General features: G+C 43.5%; 1 protein-coding gene across 2 annotated transcripts; it reads left to right on the top strand.

Moving 5' to 3' along the window:
• Positions 1-71: 71 nt before the first annotated feature.
• LOC133350377 (D-2-hydroxyglutarate dehydrogenase, mitochondrial-like) lies at positions 72-18,930 on the top strand. 2 transcript variants are annotated; one of them, XM_061564696.1, is made up of 12 exons: positions 73-566; positions 696-805; positions 2,722-2,900; positions 3,848-4,027; positions 5,811-5,868; positions 7,721-7,860; positions 9,238-9,431; positions 9,997-10,165; positions 11,236-11,379; positions 12,607-12,749; positions 13,672-13,837; positions 16,917-18,930. In XM_061564696.1, exons 3-12 carry the CDS (start codon positions 2,747-2,749, stop codon positions 17,168-17,170), a joined length of 1,602 nt encoding a protein of 533 aa, XP_061420680.1. In that variant the 5' UTR covers positions 73-566; positions 696-805; positions 2,722-2,746; the 3' UTR covers positions 17,171-18,930. The 2 variants fall into 2 exon arrangements, with proteins under 2 accessions (XP_061420681.1, XP_061420680.1); XM_061564697.1 differs by lacking the exon at positions 696-805 and having other exon boundaries at positions 72-566.
• Positions 18,931-19,011: the final 81 nt, after the last annotated feature.

The following is a 19,011-nucleotide window of genomic DNA, read 5'->3' as shown; positions in this document are numbered from 1 at the left end:
TATTTATAGTGCTGGGGACTGGGCTGTACCATGTCAGTGGAAGTCTGGGGGGAGGGGGTTGCGTCCACAGAGTTCTCCGCGAGGCGGAGGCAGAGGACATCACGACCCCCCCCCCTGCACAATGCGCTCGTCCTCAGCCTGCCCGCGGTGGAGGCGGCGAGCGCAGCTTCTCACAGCCGGGTTGGGTGCGAGTCGCCATGCAGAGGGAGCGCCGCGATAACAACAACCACAACAACAACCACCACAACAACAACCACCAGCACAGCCACTAGAAGGCTGCTCCTCCTCCACACTCCACACAGCCTCGCAGTGCTGAGCCTCAACTCGGCCCGAGGCGGAGGGCTAAAGCGACCCCCGTCACCCACTCACCCCCCTCAACTCTCCCGCTTCACGCACAACGTAGACACACACGCACTCCGCACATTGCAAGGTGTACACTCTCAGTTGAAGGGGGCGAGGAGAACTCCACAGTGAGACCGGGCGAGTGTCTGACGAGCGGTGACCCGCGGCCCTGACCCCCGCGCCTCCGATCAGCGGAGCTACGTACGGCGCGAAAGAAGTTCAAGGTACGTACACACATCGACTTGGAGATCCACAGCCTCGCATATGGACCCATGAGACTCACACGGACACCCACTTATCTTCATAATTGCTTGTTGTGTTAAGTTTGTTCTCCCCCCCGCACCTCCGATCAGCTTGGTTGGCTACGTACGGCGCGAAAGAAGTTCAAGGTACAGCGAGAGGAGTGGAGGAGAGTGGAGGAGTCTCCCCTATCAGCAGCAGCAGCGCCGACTTGCCTTGTCAGGTGTATTAATGTCGCTGTCTCAGCAGGGTTCGCCAGAAATTACACAACTTGTATCGTCAGCCAGATGTGGCAGTCCGCCTTATGATGCTCGTTGTAGTTACTGACGAAGCGTCGTTCTCGGATTGTAAATGTTTTGGATGTTCTCTCCAACACACCGGTTAGTGCTGTACGAGTAACATAGTGGCACGTTCTGTTGTTTACGTGACAAACATTACTAGTTGGCTCAGGGTGGTGTAAGGTTTCGCGACACATGTACGCGATCTAACACAAACAAATTATATATATTCTGTTAAACTGGGCTGCACTTATTCACGCCTGATTTATAGTTGAAAAACATTGTTTACATTTGATTTGTTTTCCTTCTCTTGCATCTTTTTCTCTCCACGTTTTCCATGTCGGATAAAAATAAGTAATATTTAAAAATCCTTTTAAAAACACGCTTTAATGAAATGTACCGTACGAGTAATGGCAGAACTCCGAAGCTTGCCACAACGTAAGGGGCCATGGTGAGTTACAGCCAACGTCAGTTGAGCGTGGACAATTAGACCCAAGTCGAAACATAACATGTAAAAAGAATGTTACAAAATATTTCTTTTAGTTTTAATGATAGAATATAGTATTGTCATTAGTATGACATAAGTATACCAAGTTTGCAGTCGATACCACATTGGGAAGTGGGTTAAAATTGAGTTACAAGATTTGAGGATACGACAACAACAAGTGAGTTAACAGAAAGCGTGTAGTAATAAAAAGACAATGCGCCTTCGCCTCGTTGAATACAGGGATGGCGCATTCAACGTGCAGAGCGCTCCAGGGCGCTTTATTGTTATTGAACGACCTGTTAGCACAGAGCGCAACGTAGCAGGAGCCCACGGCCCGAGGAGCTAACTCGTGTGTGTCTGTCAGGATCTGGCCAGTTACAGCTGAGGTTCTACCTCGTAGCGCTTCGGCAGAGTGCTCCTCCGCCCACAGAACACCTGTAGAATTACATCGCACACTCCGATTAGCATGGTAGGCTACGTACGGTGTGAAAGAAATTCAACAAACAATAAGACGAGTCTTGTTACACAAAACCCTATACCTGTCAACCTCTTATCAGTGCCTACCTTATTACAGATCAGTTGAGACCTTATTGGTCCATACTCTTAGTTCTTTCGGTAAAGTCACGTAGGTAAAAAATGAAATTAAAATTGATAAAAAATAAAAACTATAAAATCACGACGTTTTGGAGGCAACACAAGCTTCCGTCTTCAGGTGAAACTGTCACAGCAAAAAATCTGTATCAAGTGATACTGTCACAGCAAAAAATCTGTATCAAGTGATACAGATTTTTTTGCTGTGACAGTTTCACCTGAAGACGGAAGCTTGTGTTGCCTCCGAAACGTCATTTTTATTTTTTTATTAATTTTAATTTCATTTTTACCTACGTGACTTTACCGAAAGAACTAAGAGTATGAATCCTTGCAGTCACGAAAGCTTCTAATCTAGAACCTTATTGGTCACCTGGTGCCCTTAGAAATCTCAACGTTCATCCTACAAAGCGCCATCGCAAAGGCAGCAACACAAACAAATAGCAATTATGTTGCGAAACAAAAACGTTTATGTATTTATTTTGATAATTGGTGTCAATGATGCTACTTATGCTACTGTATGTGATCTAGCATGCTGACGCTGCTGCTGCTTGCTTGATATGTGGATGCACACACTCATGTTGTAAATGTACAACAATAAACACGGAATATTACGAAGGGTTAAACAATACTTTTTTTTATTTGGCCATATGATTTCTTTTTGGCCGTATTGCAACGGCTGTTCGCCGTATGGACCTGAAAACTCTATTTCTTTGTACAAAAATACGTGGTAGATAGGTATGCACAACGTATGAGTGACCCGTGTTCGTCATGTTTGCTCTGCAGAAGCCATTGTGCCACGAGAGCTGCGATGAACCTCTCGCGTCCATCGTCCTTGCCTGGCCTCCGCCGCATGTGCCGCTTATGGCCTCTGAGTCGTGCACCAGGGAGAAACGCGGCGCATCGGCCTTCGTGCTGTCGGACGTCTTTGTGTACAAGGGGTCACGTGACAAGCAGTTCGCAAGGTAACAACCGTTAGATGTGCTGATGGAGGTGGAATCGAGTCACGGTATTGGTGAGAAAACATCAAGGTCATTGCTACCTGCTGCATGGGAAAAGGCACCCTCCCATGTACCAATGTCCATTGCTTTTGCTGTGCCTCCAGTTAAAATGTAAATTTGCATAGCTGTCAGCCCCTTATCAGTGTCTACCTTATTACAGACCAATTCAGATCTTGTTGGTCACCCCGCGCCCTTATAAATCCCAACGTTCATCCGTATGAACTTGAAAAACTAAATTTCCCTGTGCAAGAATATGGGCAAACTGTATGGGTTGAAACGCATGAATTTGGCGCTGAATTACATCACCATTAATATTTTGTGTGGTGAAAAAACTATATATTTTTCTTGAAGCGTGTTGTCATGGTCAGGAGTATTTATGAATGTTGGTGTTATGTCACCTATAAGAACGAGTTGAAGTATGCTTCGTCAGGGAATTAAACCATCCACTTTGGCTATGTGGCATATATGCTTTAACAAAATAGGTAAGCAGACAATGTCTCTTTCATACATCTATTCATATATATGTCTCAACATGAAAAGTCTAAATATTCTTTACACAATCTGTCGGTCCCACGGACTTTTTGGGAGTGAATAATTTCAGCAGCATTCATGACAAACTGTGAACTGGTTTCAATGTGTCTCATCAGCACAGTGAGGGTTGCTTTAATACAGGTGAACTGTCAGATGTTAAAGACTAGGGCCCTCTCTTTAATATATGGGAGCTAATTCAATGAACATTAACGTGTGTGTGTGTTTAGGTCATTGTTGATTTTTTTTTACAAACATTGTGTGTCAGTTTATATTTTTGTTCATGTGGTAGGTGGGAAATGCATTGAACACAGCAAGTAGATCATTTGTTCATATGGCTCATGGCACATTTTGTTAGAAGTATGTGCTTGGTTTTGTCACAGGAGGTGGCATTGTACGAGCAGACCCGAGCAAGATGACACATCCAGTGGTGAAACGAGGCCCTTTCTCGCTATTGGAGCCTCGGGACATAGAGGTTTTCCAAGCTATGCTGCCAGAACGCGTCATCACAGATCCAGACGTGCTAAGAGCTTCTTGTACTGACTGGCTGGGGAATTGTCCTGGTACTTTCTGCACCACATGTTAAAGCTATGGGGGGGGGGGGGGTGTCCTTCAGTTAAATTGGTAACAGCAAAGGCTAAAAGAAAACTAATTCAACTACAATAGTTTTTAAATGTATCCTTTAAATTCCTCTTCCCTGCTTGCACGGTTCAGAAACTTAACCATAGTAATATGGATAATATTGGTCACGAAAGCCTACGTGTTAAATTAGGAAACTTAAACATTTGAAGTCTCTTTGATCCTAATATTTGCCAGTACCAAAATGCATCCATCATTTTGATACTGGCAAAAAGGTCCCATATATATAACTGCTCAACCCGAGCTAATACAAGTAGTTCTCTACTTACGATGGAGATGCGTTACGACGACCCCATTGTAAGTCAAAAATATCGTAAGTCGAAGATGGCCTAGCCTACCCAGGAGTCTTAAAGAATGGTGATAATTCATCAAAACAGACCAATTTACAGTACCGTTCTGTATAAACTATATACGGTGTGTATTTATTAATTACAATACTGTATTGCACAGTAAAATGTAAAGTAAAAACAAGGTAAATTCTTAGCCTACCTATATGAACTGCAATTTCATAGAAAGTTTTTTCGGGAAACAATCCTATCTGCATCACACAAGGCTGGAGATGCGTACAGTACATCCCGGCAGCGTCCCAACGTACAGTATCGTACCTCGTACGCTGCTGCGTTTGCCTGCCGCGCGAAATTTAAAATATTTTACAATTTTGTCGTATCGCTATCTCCATCGTAAGATCGAAATATCGTAAGTCGGACCATCGTAACTTGGGGCCTATCTGTGCTACTTGCATTGCTTTTATATTGTTCGCCTTTTGGCCGTTCTGTGGTCTAACACTGGTGAGACATGGCCATAAATAATGCTGTCTGGTGTAGGCTAATCAGCCTCAAAGACAATGCATATATTTCGATTTAAAGCTTTCGTGATTGCAGGGATTCACTTTCTTGGTTCTTTCGGTAAAGTCACGTAGAAGGGAAATAATAAAAATAAAACATCATAAAATAATTCTCACGACGTTTCGGCCACAACGCAAGCAGCCGTCCTCAGTGAGGACGCAAGCAGCCGGAGAATGTTTATTTGCATATTTTGCCACAAGCATGTGTGGTTAATATCTTGATGCCTTGTAAGTAAGTATCTATTTGGTGTTTGAACATCTTAACACCTGTTTTATTTCGATTTTTAGCTTTCGTGACTGCAGGGATTCATCTTTGTGGTTCTTTCGGTAAAGTCACGTAGAAGGGAAGTAATAAAATAATTAAAATAAAACATAATAAAATAATTTTCACGACGTTTCGGCCACAACGCAAGCAGCCGTCCTCAGGTGAAGAACATGTCTGTCGATAAGACAGAGTCTAAATGACACGTCTTAGGCTTGGAGTGTCTATTTAAGCTGTGAGGGAGGAGGAAGAGAGCCTTTTGTCTGTCTTATCGACAGACATGTTCTTCACCTGAGGACGGCTGCTTGCGTTGTGGCCGAAACGTCATGAGAATTATTTTATTATGTTTTATTTTTATTATTTTATTACTTCCCTTCTACGTGACTTTACCTGTTTTATTGCCATAAATGTAAAGCCTAGTCTTATGTTTTCATAAAATATAGGCTTGCTGCCTCATTCGTTCTTGCGTGTGTTTAAAGTAATCTGTTGTAAACAGAATAATAATTTTCTCATGTAAATACCCTGGCAATTACTTTCTGACGACTATATATATTCATGTGTCAGAGTGCTAGCAAGTATGTTGACTGTATTTTGTTGGCAGGAAATAGTGTCCTTATGCTGAGACCACGCACCACCAAAGAAGTGTCTGAGATACTCAGGTGATTCTCCGACACACACAAACACGTGTCTTGTATGGTGGGTTGACTGTTGGTTATTTTAATATTATTTATACGTACAATAATAATGATTTTCAGCCATATTCCGAAACAAACACCATGTTAGTCATGGGGGATTTTGGACTGTACCTTCACACCGGTCAGAGCTTGTTTGTGAACTGGGGACACAGGACCGGTTCAGATATCGCTCAGCATTGCTATGGGGAGCCTGGTGGATATTACATCGTGGAATCGTGGGTGGCTTTGGGAGGTCCTCATCCAGCAGTGGACTAATCATGGTTGATGATGGTTAATGCAATTTCTGGCAAACGTTTATTTAATCATTATTTTCCTATTATTATACCAATAATTTAACGGCACTTGCTTTATTTAACGGCAAATGCTTTATTTAATGTGCCCTCCGAATAAAACTTAAATCACACACGCTAAATGTACTGATTAGATGGTATGAGGTATTAAAGGGTGTGGGTGGGGTGGGTGTTGCCACTGCACTGCCGTCTCCCTGTTTGTTTCTGGATTTTTTGAATCGCTCTGTAAGGCAAGGATTTACAATTGTATGATTAATTTGGTTATGCAAATAATTACATTTATATAGCGTTTTTCATCAAGGATCTCAAAGTGCTGAATGACATTATTAAGAGTAATAATGTAATTTATAATATGCACAATATTTTACAGCCGTACCAGTGGAACAATTGATCATTTCATCTAAATCATGCATTTTTCAGATATCAGGCGACGGTCGTAAGTAATAACGAGGCAGTCTGTAGCAGGCAGGACAGCGTATATAGGCTGTTGGAGGATCTTGACCGGATGATTTTTGAGTGTCGGCCTTTGTATGTGGCCTCTTCCAGGCACTTAAGTTTCCTTTCTAATTCGATGAGTGGTGGTTCGTTCTTTAGATCTCGATATTTCGAAAGGTGGAGTATTCGATGTGCCACGGTATCACATCGTGATATCGCAGACAGTGCGATACTACACCGTCACACTTGTCAAAACATAGTTTTACCGTTGCACATTTTTTTACGACTTTTTCTCAAACAATATTTTTGTCACATTTTTTTTATTTTTTGAAAACTCTGTTTGGAGAAAACTCATCACTCCTTATTCGCAGACAAATGCCCACTTGCAAGTTGCTGCTACATAAACCGTGTGCTGCATCGGGACAGCTGCAACTGGAGGTCTGCCAAATTGGACTCGATTAGCGAGAATTCGCTTGGCTAGACTTCGAATGAGCAGTGGAATGGTTGAGATGAGACGTGATGTAAGGTGCTTTCATATGCTTGAGGTATTTAAGTGCCATATACAGCAAATGATAATTATTACCCGGTCACACCCACAATGCCAGAAAACATCACAAAAACGACCTTCATCTCAAGTCTTGAGACTCGGTTGAGTAAAGGATATTAGTTTGAGCCTTTATATTTACGAATGTTTGTTGACATGTACACTGTATATGGTTTTCCTTTATGCAACAACCCCGTCTCCTTAGTACTGCATTCAAGGAATATTCTGCATCGCCCAGGACATTTTTAAGTGAAATCCAGTGAATGATTCAAATTCATATTCAATGTGAAAATTTCCTGTGGGCCAACAAGAGTGGGATTGGCAATAGAGTACTGTACAGCATACTAGCTAAATGTCTTGTTTTCTGCATCTGTTATGGCACCAAAGCACAGCCAACTGTTGATTAATATCTTATCAGTGGGTGGGTTATCCGGGTTTAGGATTAACCATTTGTAAAAGAAGTAAAAATAATAAAATATGGTACAAGGGTCGCCAAAATATTTTAAACCTCTTTGCATGGTTTAGTTTTTTTTGCCTTCCCACAAAGGTACTGCAATGAGCGTCAGCTGGCGGTGACACCCCAGGGAGGAAACACGGGGCTCGTAGGAGGCAGCGTGCCGCTATTCGATGAGATTATTGTCTCCACTTCCTTGATGGATGAAGTCGTCAGCTTCAATCCACTCTCAGGTACTCTATTGGCTGCTTCTCTGTGTGTGGTACATATCTTCTTCACTTCATTTGTACTATGTGGTGTACTGTATATGTTTAGGAGTAATAATAATTGGAACAATGTTTTATTTTTATATCGCGTCATTCGTCCAAATGGAATCTCAAAACGAATTAATAACACGCGGTCGGGTGCTACTCAAAATTCAAGGTATTTTCTAGGTCCTGCTTCTTAGTTTAATTTATTTTCCTTTTTAAACTGAAGTGCTCCAAGTTTAAAGACAATCCTTCAATATTTACTGATTGCTTAATGGAGTTGAAAAATGTATTGTGGCCAATACCATAATAACCCGATTGATGCCCTCCCGTTACATGTACTTTCGTCACAACGTGCTCAACTTATTGATACCAAATCCAGTTTTGCATACTGTGGTACCTCGCCATAGCATACTCGAGATTTACGAACTTTAACGCGAAGACCCCAACACTGTTTGCACTGCATGGCGACATTCACGCGCCAGACGGCGCCCAAGCGTTAGGGTCCCTCACTACAGCAGTCTCTTTATTATGTACAGCTCCTCTTCATATTTGTTTCCTTACATAACACATTCATGGCGACTATGTTTATACTAGTGTAAACTATATTTATATGAGAAACGGCTAATAATACAGAGTATAATAGACAAGTGAATATATCTTAATATATAAATAATATACACTTACTTTTGACGATGGTTGTACAGTATATATGTGCAATGGGTTACTGAGCATCCTCTGTAAAGGTACTGTACCACGTTACGATCCACCATCCCATTTCTTTGCTTCGATTTAAGTACTTTTGATTTACGTTCTAGTTTTCCGGAACGCATCCTGGGTGTAAAACGGGGTAAACCTGTACTTGTAGTCGCAGTGTAGAGGCATAGATGTAGAGGGCAAGAGGAGAGGACCCTGAGCAACTTGTGACTATGAACAGAGTAGAACGAGATTCTCAGCTGTTGACTTTTACATCAAAAGTATCAAATTGTAACTTCACTTTTCCACGTGCATATTGAGTGGCACGCTAGCGCACAGTTGTCACACTCATTCGGTTCGTGGGAACTGAAGAAAAGATCGTAACATACTTGAAATGAAGGACACAGAGATGAGGATAAGAGACAGTTGAAATGACTGAAAGGCAAGGATAAGCTAATTTAGAATTGTAAATAAGTCTTAGTGATGTTTTAATTTTTATTTGATGAGAGGCATTGAAAAGTGGGAAAATTCAGTGTCATGTTTATGAGATTTCTCTCGGCAACGTTCTGGACCATCTAAAGTTTGGATGTTAAGCATGCAAATCATTGTAGGCCCACCCCTCCTTAAGTACATTAACAAGTGTGTGTGTGGGAATTATTTTGCCAGGTGTGCTGGTTTGCCAGGCTGGCTGCGTGTTGGAACGTTTGCATAACTATCTGTCGGAGCACGGGCACATAATGCCATTGGACCTCGGTGCCAAGGGAAGCTGTCAGATCGGAGGCAATGTGTCAACTAATGCTGGAGGAGTGCGGCTCATCCGCTACGGGTCTCTCCGTCACACAGTACTGGGGGTCGAGGCTGTGAGTACCGGCACCACTGACATGGTCACATGGCCCATGAAGCGGGTTCTTGTTGCTTGTTGCAAAGGTTCACGGTTTGAATTCAGCATGGTGCTGTGTAGTTACTGGCTGATGGTATGGTGCTGTGTAGTTACTGGCTGATGGTATGGTGCACTGTAGGTGCTGGCTGGTGGTACGTTGCTGTGTAGGTGCTGGCTGATGGTACGATGCTGTGTAGGTGCTGGCTGATGGTATGGTGCTGTGTAGGTGCTGGCTGATGGTACGATGCTGTGTAGGTGCTGGCTGATGGTAGGGTGCTGTGTAGGTGCTGGCTGATGGTATGGTGCTGTGTAGGTGCTGGCTGATGGTATGGTGCTGTGTAGGTGCTGGCTGATGGTGTGGTGCTGTGTAGGTGCTGGCTGGTGGTATGGTGCTGTGTAGGTGCTGGCTGATGGTACGGTGCTGTGTAGGTGCTGGCTGATGGTGTGGTGCTGTGTAGGTGCTGGCTGGTGGTGTGGTGCTGTGTAGGTGCTGGCTGATGGTACGGTGCTGTGTAGGTGCTGGCTGATGGTGTGGTGCTGTGTAGGTGCTGGCTGATGGTACGGTGCTGGATCTATTGACCACGTTGCGCAAGGACAACACAGGCTATGACCTGAAGCAGCTGTTCCTGGGAGGAGAAGGCACGCTGGGCCTGGTGACTGCAGTTGCACTTGCCTGCCCCAGAATGCCCAGCTCACAAAACGTCGCTTTCCTAGGTACAGTAACTCCCAACAATGGGATCACTTGAAAAAGAACAATATGCAATTCCTATGAATGTATATTGTATAATAGTGACAGAGACTGTGAGGTTCAAATAGAATGACGTCAAGAGGATATCATGAACAATTAGGTTGATATCTCCACACAATATTACTTGTCCACACCCTGCACACTTTGTCTACAAACATCTGGCAGTTCACCTGCATTGATTTGTTCAAGCAAAGCTGATTGCTGATGAGATACTGGATGTTAAAAACCTGATCCAGAGTTTTTCTTGCGTTAAACCAATGCCACTGAGATTAAGCACTTTTAGAAGGCCGTGTGCATTTTACGAAATTTCCTCAGCCCACACTTAGTAGGTGCATACGTGATGCCGTTTGTGAATGGTTTAATTATGGTGATGAACGTGTTTACTTTCCTGGCATACTGACCCTTGTTTAATGCTGCTAAAAATGTATAAAAGAGGATGTTGACTGGAAAATTGGCTGCGTATTCCATAAGCACTTGTAATTTTGTGTGAACAATAGTCTTGTTGGCAACAGATGCTTGACGAAAATCAAGACATTATAGAAGTGATATTGGAACATTTTTTCCATGATTAAAATACCATCTCAACCCGCAGGAAATCTGATGCTGCTGATATACGTCTCTCATTTGAAATGTAACAAAGAATTACGATGATGCTGGTATTGGTGCTGGTGTTTGTGTACTCGGGGGGGGGGGGGGGGGGGCTGGTGGTGCAGTGGTTGGCTCACTGCACTACGATTCCGGTGACCCGAGTTCGAATTGAGCTCACGACCAATCAGCGGCCAATATTTGAATCGGTCCTGGGCCTCGCTTCCCTCAACCAACTGGGCCTTATATGGGTACGTACTGCAGCGTATGAACATCAGCACTGGGGAGATAAAGGCGACCGGGCGTGGTGTTAAACACCCACCCCCTCGTGCCGCACCAGCCTTCATTGGTGGTCGCTAACGGCACTTGCCCCAACAGTTTGTTAAAGGTTATCCGGGATAATCTTTTTCTCTGAGGGCAGGTTAAGGAGAATGTCCGTGGTGTGTTCCAGGCTGTGAAAGTTTTGATGCTGTGCTGAAGACGTTTGAGCTCGCCAGGCACAGACTGGGAGAAACGCTGTCGGCCTTTGAATTTCTGGATGAAGTTTGCATGTGGCTGGTGAACACTCACCTGGCGTTGGCCAACCCCGTCACTGGTAAAGTATAAAAAAACGCAACAAGCAGCCGCGCGAGTGACCATGTTGGTGATGACAACGGCTCACGTGCAGACACGAGATGGGCTGTAGAATCGTAGGACCACGAGGAGTGGTGTCGGTGTGTGGGTAGGCTTTCAACCGGCAGTGGATTTCTCATGGTTGGTGATAAATAAGTTCATACCTCAGTGGGCTTTACCTGGTGAAAAGAAAAAAATGTTCGTTTTATTTGTTAATTTTTAAGTGGTTTGTTTACCTTTCCTATACTTTGCACTCCTATTGTGTTTTTGTATTGTTTGCTGTAACGTTCTTACCCGCCCCTACTGGACGTCTTAAAAAAAAAGCTTTATAACTAATCAGATTCCTCCAATAAATATTCTGATAACTTGCTCAACTATCTTTAATATTTTAAATACAATTAAGGAGATCTGGCCGGATTTTCATTATACATGTGACATTGCATGGATTTTACAGCTGCTTAGCCTGCGACGTATCTGCATTATTAGGCTATAGGCCATTTCAGTGAGAGTTTTGCTGTATTTTGATTGCACCTTACCCAGTGGTCGCCATGTACCTGTATATAACAGTACGCCATGCCAGCAATTTTTACAACACCAAACGTGTATCAGCACTTTTGAGAACGGTTTCCATTCCTCATCTGTGGTGTTTCCAGAGGGGAAATGGCAGTGTGAGTGTTGGTGTGAGCGTGAGTTTGGGTATGAGTGGAGAGTGGTAGTGTGGCGGTTAAGCATGCTGCTCTATGAATCTGGTGGCCTGAGTTCGATTCCCACTCATGGCCAACACCAGTGACGATTATCTGAACTGGTCCTGGGTATCCCCGAGGTCGACTCAGCCTCAAATAAGTACCTCGTAAAATTGCCACTGGTGGCCATGGTGTGCTGTGCCGGCTTTCATAGGTGCTCACTTACAGCACATGCCCCAACAGTCTATTCATGGCTAAACAGGAGATCTTTGTCTTTGAACATGGGCTGCTGCAGGACAAATTGGCTTCATACCTGCATGGCTGCATTTCCATATCGAGTACTGCACACAAACACACACATTGAGTACCATATACGACACATCCAAAAATATACAACTTATGTCTTTTGATTGCGAATGAATCGCTGATAGCAATTCTCTTCTTGAAATTGCCGGACGACGTATTTCCCGTTGAGTTGGTGTTATATTTGTCACTGCCCAAGATGATCGCCCGTGAACTGTGCGCAGAGCACCCTTTCTACGTCCTGGTGGAGACCGCCGGCTCGTGCGGCCGGCACGACGACGAGAAGATGCAGGACTTCCTGCAAGAGGCGATGGAGACGGCCCATGTGTCGGCAGGGACGCTGGCAACGGACCCCTCCAAAGTGCAGGTAGAGTTCGTGTTTCGTTGTTTTTTTTTTACAACGCAGTTGCTGAGCACAGGGCCAAAGGCCAGAACCTATCAAATGGCCAGCGGTAAACGGCACGAGCAAAGTTAAAGCTCATGAAAACTGCGCACGTACATTTTTATTTACGTGCTTATATAACAGACAAGAGTGCAAGTCGTGAGACTTCTGGGTATGCAAACATAATTATAAATTAGTAGTGGTGTACAAGGACAATGAACAAAAACCCTTCACATTGGTCAATAAAATACGCCCTGCCATCACCAAGCAATGCCATTGCCTTCCACCCCACGGCTGGTTGAACTTTCCCCGTGGCTCTGCAGGGTGTCCACATGGCACACCTCTCGGTCCTCCCAGGAGTGTTCACTGTAGCTGCAGTGCTGCTATCACTCAGATGGGAATTAGATGACTCGCTTTTGGTAAAGAGTGGCTCTCTTAGATGCATGATCTCATCAAAACTCTCCTAACTACCAAGATGTCTCAGCCTTAATGTATGGATGCAGTTTTTTTTGCTCACATATTTACTGGGACATTGCAGCCGTTGGTAGTTTTAGATATGCAAGCTTTATGAAAACTTATCGTGTAGTTTTGCGTCCAACTAGGACCCAAATCTAACAGAGGGTCTTTGCGTAGAGACATCTGGCAGTTGACTAGCATTGGTTCAAGCAAGGCTTGACTGCTGATGAGACACTTAATGTTGAAACCGGTCCATAGTTTTCTTGTATTCAACCATCGCTGCTGAAAAAAATCACTCTCAGAAGGCCTTGTGGCCCATGGGTTTCTGTGGAGACAGACACGAGGAGGGGTTTTTTCTGCTTCTTTTAGTTTGTAAAACTGGTGTTGATGGCGAGTGCGGTGACACGCGCATGCACATGTCACTATTGACGTGCGTATATTTGTATTACAGGCACTGTGGAGTGTGCGTGAACGCATCACAGAGGCACTTTCGCGTGATGGTTTTACCTATAAATATGATGTGTCGCTACCAACGGAGGACATTTACAACTTGGTCGTGGAGACGCGACGGGTGTTTCAGGGTGAATCCAAGCACATTGTGGGCTACGGACATCTGGGTGAGTTTGTTTCCTGATTGGGGATCAACACAGACCATTACTAGGTGTGCATTAAACCAAGGGCAGTAAAATCACATGCTGATATGAACCAGATTAACATACTTACAAAATGATTAGATATTCTTAGGTTTTTTTTCGGTAAAGTCACGTAGGTAAAACATTAAAATTAATAAAAGTAAAATAAAATAAAAATCACGACGTTTCGGAGGCAACACAAGCTTCCGTCTTTAGGTGGAACCGTCACAGCCACGACAGCTGTATCAAGTAAATGAGAGATTGCAGGAGCTACCACTCCATTTATATAATGGTTGGAGAGGTGGGGAAGGGCCAAGTACAGCACACTTTTTATTCATATGGTAAGGTGAGGCTTAAGAGGGTGAGCCTTTGTTATGGAGAGGTACGGTTTGTGACTCAACCTGTGAAAAGGAGAAAACAACTGAACATGGTAAACCTGTAATAGTTGTCTGTCAAATAAGATTGGCCAAATAAGTGTAGTTAAATCTTTTTTGCATGGTTAATCACATCTTTCCAATGATTACTCAGTTTGTAACCATCATCACGGTTGAAATTATGTCTGTGTTTGTATATTTGTATGGCTTCGTGTACAAACCTTTGATGGTAGCCAGGAGGTTTGCAGAGAACCTTGGTCTCGGAAAAGACAATTTCATGAGAGCCCACCGAGTTGTAGCAATGATCGGCAACGGCCGAAGAATCAGTTCTGCCGTGTTTCAGATCTGACTTGTGCTCGTGGACACGATCAGAAACATGACGTTTAGTTTCTCCAATGTAGCAATCACCACAAATGCAACTCAATTTGTAGACTCCAGGATACTGTAAGTCAGGAACGACATCCTTCACAGATGGAATCAGATCACGGATTTTATGCACTGTACTGAATCGGACTTTGATCTTATGTTTGTTTAGAATACGGGGTTCCCCAAATGATTAGAGATATTTTATAAAATATCAGTTTGTTGTGTTTATATAGTATTCTATTTAAATTGTGGGCAGCTGGATTTTTCAGCGAGCCTGACCAGGACTTCCACCGATTCGTCCGGCTAGCCGGGGTGGCGGTAAATTTGGTACAATTTACGGGGAACCCCGTATTGTCCCCCTACACTCTGCCACAGAAACACAGCTGTTTGATTTTGGAAAGGAGTCATCTGTGGAGGCATAAGGACATTTCATCACTCGTTCCCCCCCCCAATCACAGACATATGTCTGTCACGCAGTCTACAGACTGGTGCGTCTGTTGAATTGTGTCTGTGTGAGCAGCACCTGCCTCAACAGGCGAATGCCAATAGTTTGCACCAAAAGCCTATGTATGTATATATAACTTTTTGCACTGTATGTAGCTAATCGGAGATGCAAGTAAGGACAACTAAACACAAAATGCAGTTCTAAAGAAACGAGTTTTAGATTTAGATGGAAAAGTGCATAGCTCCAGTGGCTTTCTAATATCGGAAGGGCGTTCCAGGTGGCTGCAGACGCGCATTTGAAAGTGCACGGTGCAGTGACCGTCTTTGTTCGATGGCTAGCCAAAAGTTGCTGAGGATGACCAGAGTTTGCCTGATGGTTTATGCTCCTCGACAACATCAGCAAGGTATTGTAGCTCATTTATGGCAAGCACTTTGTGTGTAATGAGCGCAACCTTAAAATGTATTCGGTCAGCAACTGAAAGCCAACGCAGCTCGGTGAGCACCTGACGGACATGGGCAGATTTTGCAGTACCCGTCACGACACGTGCCAGATAATTTTATACACGCTGTAGCTTACTCTTTGGTTCTTTCAGTAAAGTCACGTAGAAAGAAAAATAAATTAAATAATAGCATACGACGTTTCGATTGCAACACAAGCAATCATCATCAGGTACGAATGAAAGAGAAAACAAACCTAGTAAACTTAAAAATATAATGCAATACAACACAGAGAGTCGGCTAACATAACTCAACACCCTACCTGGTTGATTACGTTCTTACAAAGATTGCTAGATTTGAGAGACGAAACACAGACACAGAGACACATAGACAGACACATAAGCAGAGAGAGATAACAGAGACACACACAGAGAGACACACATATAGGCACACAGAGAAAGAACCAAAGAGTAATTCCTGCAGTCACGAAAGCTCCAATTCAAGTTTGAACCACCTCCACGGGGAGCTTTTAAGTTTGTTTTCTCTCTCTCTGTGTATCTGTGTCTCTGTGTTGTCTCTCTCTGCTTATGTCTGTCTTTGTGTCTCCGTGCCTGCATCTTGTCACTCTCTCAAATTTCACTTAACTTCTAATTTAGCAATCTTTGGAAGAACGTATGTGTTGCATTGCATTACATTTCCAAATTTTACTAAGTTTGTTTGATTAAGTGTGTTTTCTCTCTCTGTGTGTCCTTGTGTTGTCGCTGTATTATTTCCTGCAGTCACGAAAGCTCAAAATCTCTCATTGACATGCTCATTTCTCTACCCCGCCCCTCTCTCTCTCTATTTAAGGCCTCGACACAGAGGCATTGTTTCTGTCTCCGTGTTATCTCTCTCTGCTTATGTGTCCGTGTCTCCATGTCTGTGTTTTGTCTCTCAAATTTAGCAATCTTTGGAAGAACGTAATCAACCAGGTAGGGTGTTGACTGTTATGTTAGCCGACTCTGTGTTGTATTGCATTATATTTCGAAGTTTACTAGGTTTGTTTTCTCTTTCAGTCGTACCTGATGATGATTGTGTTGCAATCGAAACGTCGCATGCTATTATTTAATTTTCTTTCTACGTGACTTTACCCAAAGAACCGAGTAATTCCTGCAGTCACGAAATCTTCGCTGTAGCTTGGTCATGTGTTTGTCAGCCGTCCCGTCTAGTGAGTTGCACTAATCGAGTCTTGTAGATACTATGCTACACGCCACCGGTGTTGGCTATGTCACAACTCAATGGTGGCCTCATGTGTCAGAGCCCTGATATGAAAATTGCAGAACCTGACTATATAATGCACGTGGTGATCAAACGACGTTCTGGTCGAGTATGGTGCCAAGGCGTTTAAGATGAGAAAAAAAATAAGGCCGCCTTTGACCTTGCTGCCCGTATGCGCGCCATAGGTGACGGTAACCTGCATCTGAATGTCACGGTGCCGGCTCATGATGCCGACTTCAAGAAGCGACTGGAGGAGCTGGTGTACGGTTGGACGGCGCGGTGCCGAGGCAGCGTGAGTGCGGAGCACGGGGTGGGCACATTCAAACGGCACGTCCTGGCAAGCACCAAATCGCCCGTGGCGCTTGGCATCATGCGAGGCATCAAACAGATGCTCGACCCGAAGGGAATCCTCAACCCGTACAAGATCTTGGCAGATTAATCACGCACAGCCACGTGAAGCTCTGTAATACAAACGAGTTGTGTGATGGACATTGAGACGTTGCCAGTGTAATGTTTCTCCAGTGAATGTCAACGTGTGTTTTGTGCCCATATGGGGAAACAAAAGTTAAATTGAATGAAACAGTACATTTATTAAATTATACATGTTTAAAACTATTTATTTTGAAAAATGTAATTACATTGGCAAATACTGTCTTGAAAAATAAAGTGTGTAATCCTCACGTGTAACAAAATACAGTAAAATCTTGGATTGCGAGCATAATTCGTTACGGAAACGTGTTCGTAATCTAATGCACTTGTATATCAAAGCAAATTTCCCCATAAGAAATAATGGAAACTCAGATGATTCGTTCCAAAATACCTTTTTAGATTTTTATTATTAAAATTTAATATAAAGTAATCTAATTTATTAATTAAATTTAATCGTGGCTGGTGTGAGAGAGACGAGGAGAGGAGGGTTATTGTGTAGGACGACTTTTATTTGCAGTACAGTTACTAAAGAACAGTCACTGCACTTGGACACAAAATAAAAAAATGCTTTACGCACACACACGTGGTCACAACACTATAGTAAACAGTATACACTCGCATGGATGTTGACTATACGAGTGAGGCACTTCGACGGAGATCGAGAATGGGAGACAATTACCCACAATCCCGCAGCGAGAGAGCGAAGAACCATCGGTTCAGTTGTGATCACGTGACGCTCGGCAGACAAAGCGTATACTGTACGTACTAGAGTACTCGTATTGCAAGACATCGATCGTCTATCAAATTAACATTTATAAAAAAAATTTGCTCGTCTTGCAAAACACTCGCAGACCAAGTTACTCGTAATCCAAGGTTTTACTGTTTTTCTTATTCCCAGAAGCCCTCAAAAGCTTGTTCCTCATTCAGCAAATTTGTCAACGAATAACAAAAACTCATTATCAAAAACACTATGGCCTTAAAGTATATAGGGGGAAAATATAATAAATAAACAAATCAGGCTTTTAACCTGCACAATATGTACTCGCTTTCGACGTGAGAGCATGACTCAAGAGGTACTAGGAGGAACCACAGACGAGCAGGAATTCCCCTCTCCAAGTTCTGCAGTCCTCTATATATCAATGTCTTAGCGTTCAATTAATGAGTGGTTACATTGGGAGGAAATCTGAGCACCCCGAGATAACCCACGTGTGTGAGGGGGCAACGCTCTATCCATACAGGGATGGAACAGGTGGAGTCCACATGTGCTGCATCGCCTTCTGGCAAGCCATGGTATATGACTCCTCGACGCCAACGGGAGTTTCCACAACAGTTGTGATCCGCCAACCCCTCGTTTCCAGTGCTGGATTAGAAGCCACCACCACCCCGCTAATAGGCGACGTTTCGGGCAATGGCCCTTATTTATAGAGAACAGATGGAGTGAACAATAGTTGCAAGCCGCACTATATACCATGGGGCCCTGATGAAAAATATTTTAATGTTTATTAGGGCAGCACAGCATTCTATCATAGTTTAATCATGTGTAATATGCTTAGTCGTGAATACTGCAGGGATTACTCCAACACACAAGCTTGCTGTAAGCAGACATCCACATCCTTGTATGTCGCTTAATAACGTGGTCTGTTCTGATGTTACATTGAACTGAAACAAACCAAATATTAGTTGTAAATGCAGATGTTTAAGATACCATGATCAAACTCGGTGTTTAAAGGTCACTGCTATTGTCAACTCACGATTATTTGGAGCAAAACACGGATAATGCAAAACGTGTGGCGTTCACGAGATGCACCAAAACACAATGCACTCCCCACAAGCTTGAGAAGCCACCCCTCC

This window comes from Lethenteron reissneri, chromosome 33, assembly GCF_015708825.2.
Source record: "Lethenteron reissneri isolate LAM-NWPU_2019-01 chromosome 33, ASM1570882v1, whole genome shotgun sequence".
Classification (NCBI taxonomy): Eukaryota; Metazoa; Chordata; class Hyperoartia; order Petromyzontiformes; family Petromyzontidae; genus Lethenteron; species Lethenteron reissneri.
Note: the sequence above shows the minus strand (reverse complement) of the source record. Positions and strands in the feature narration are given on the sequence as shown.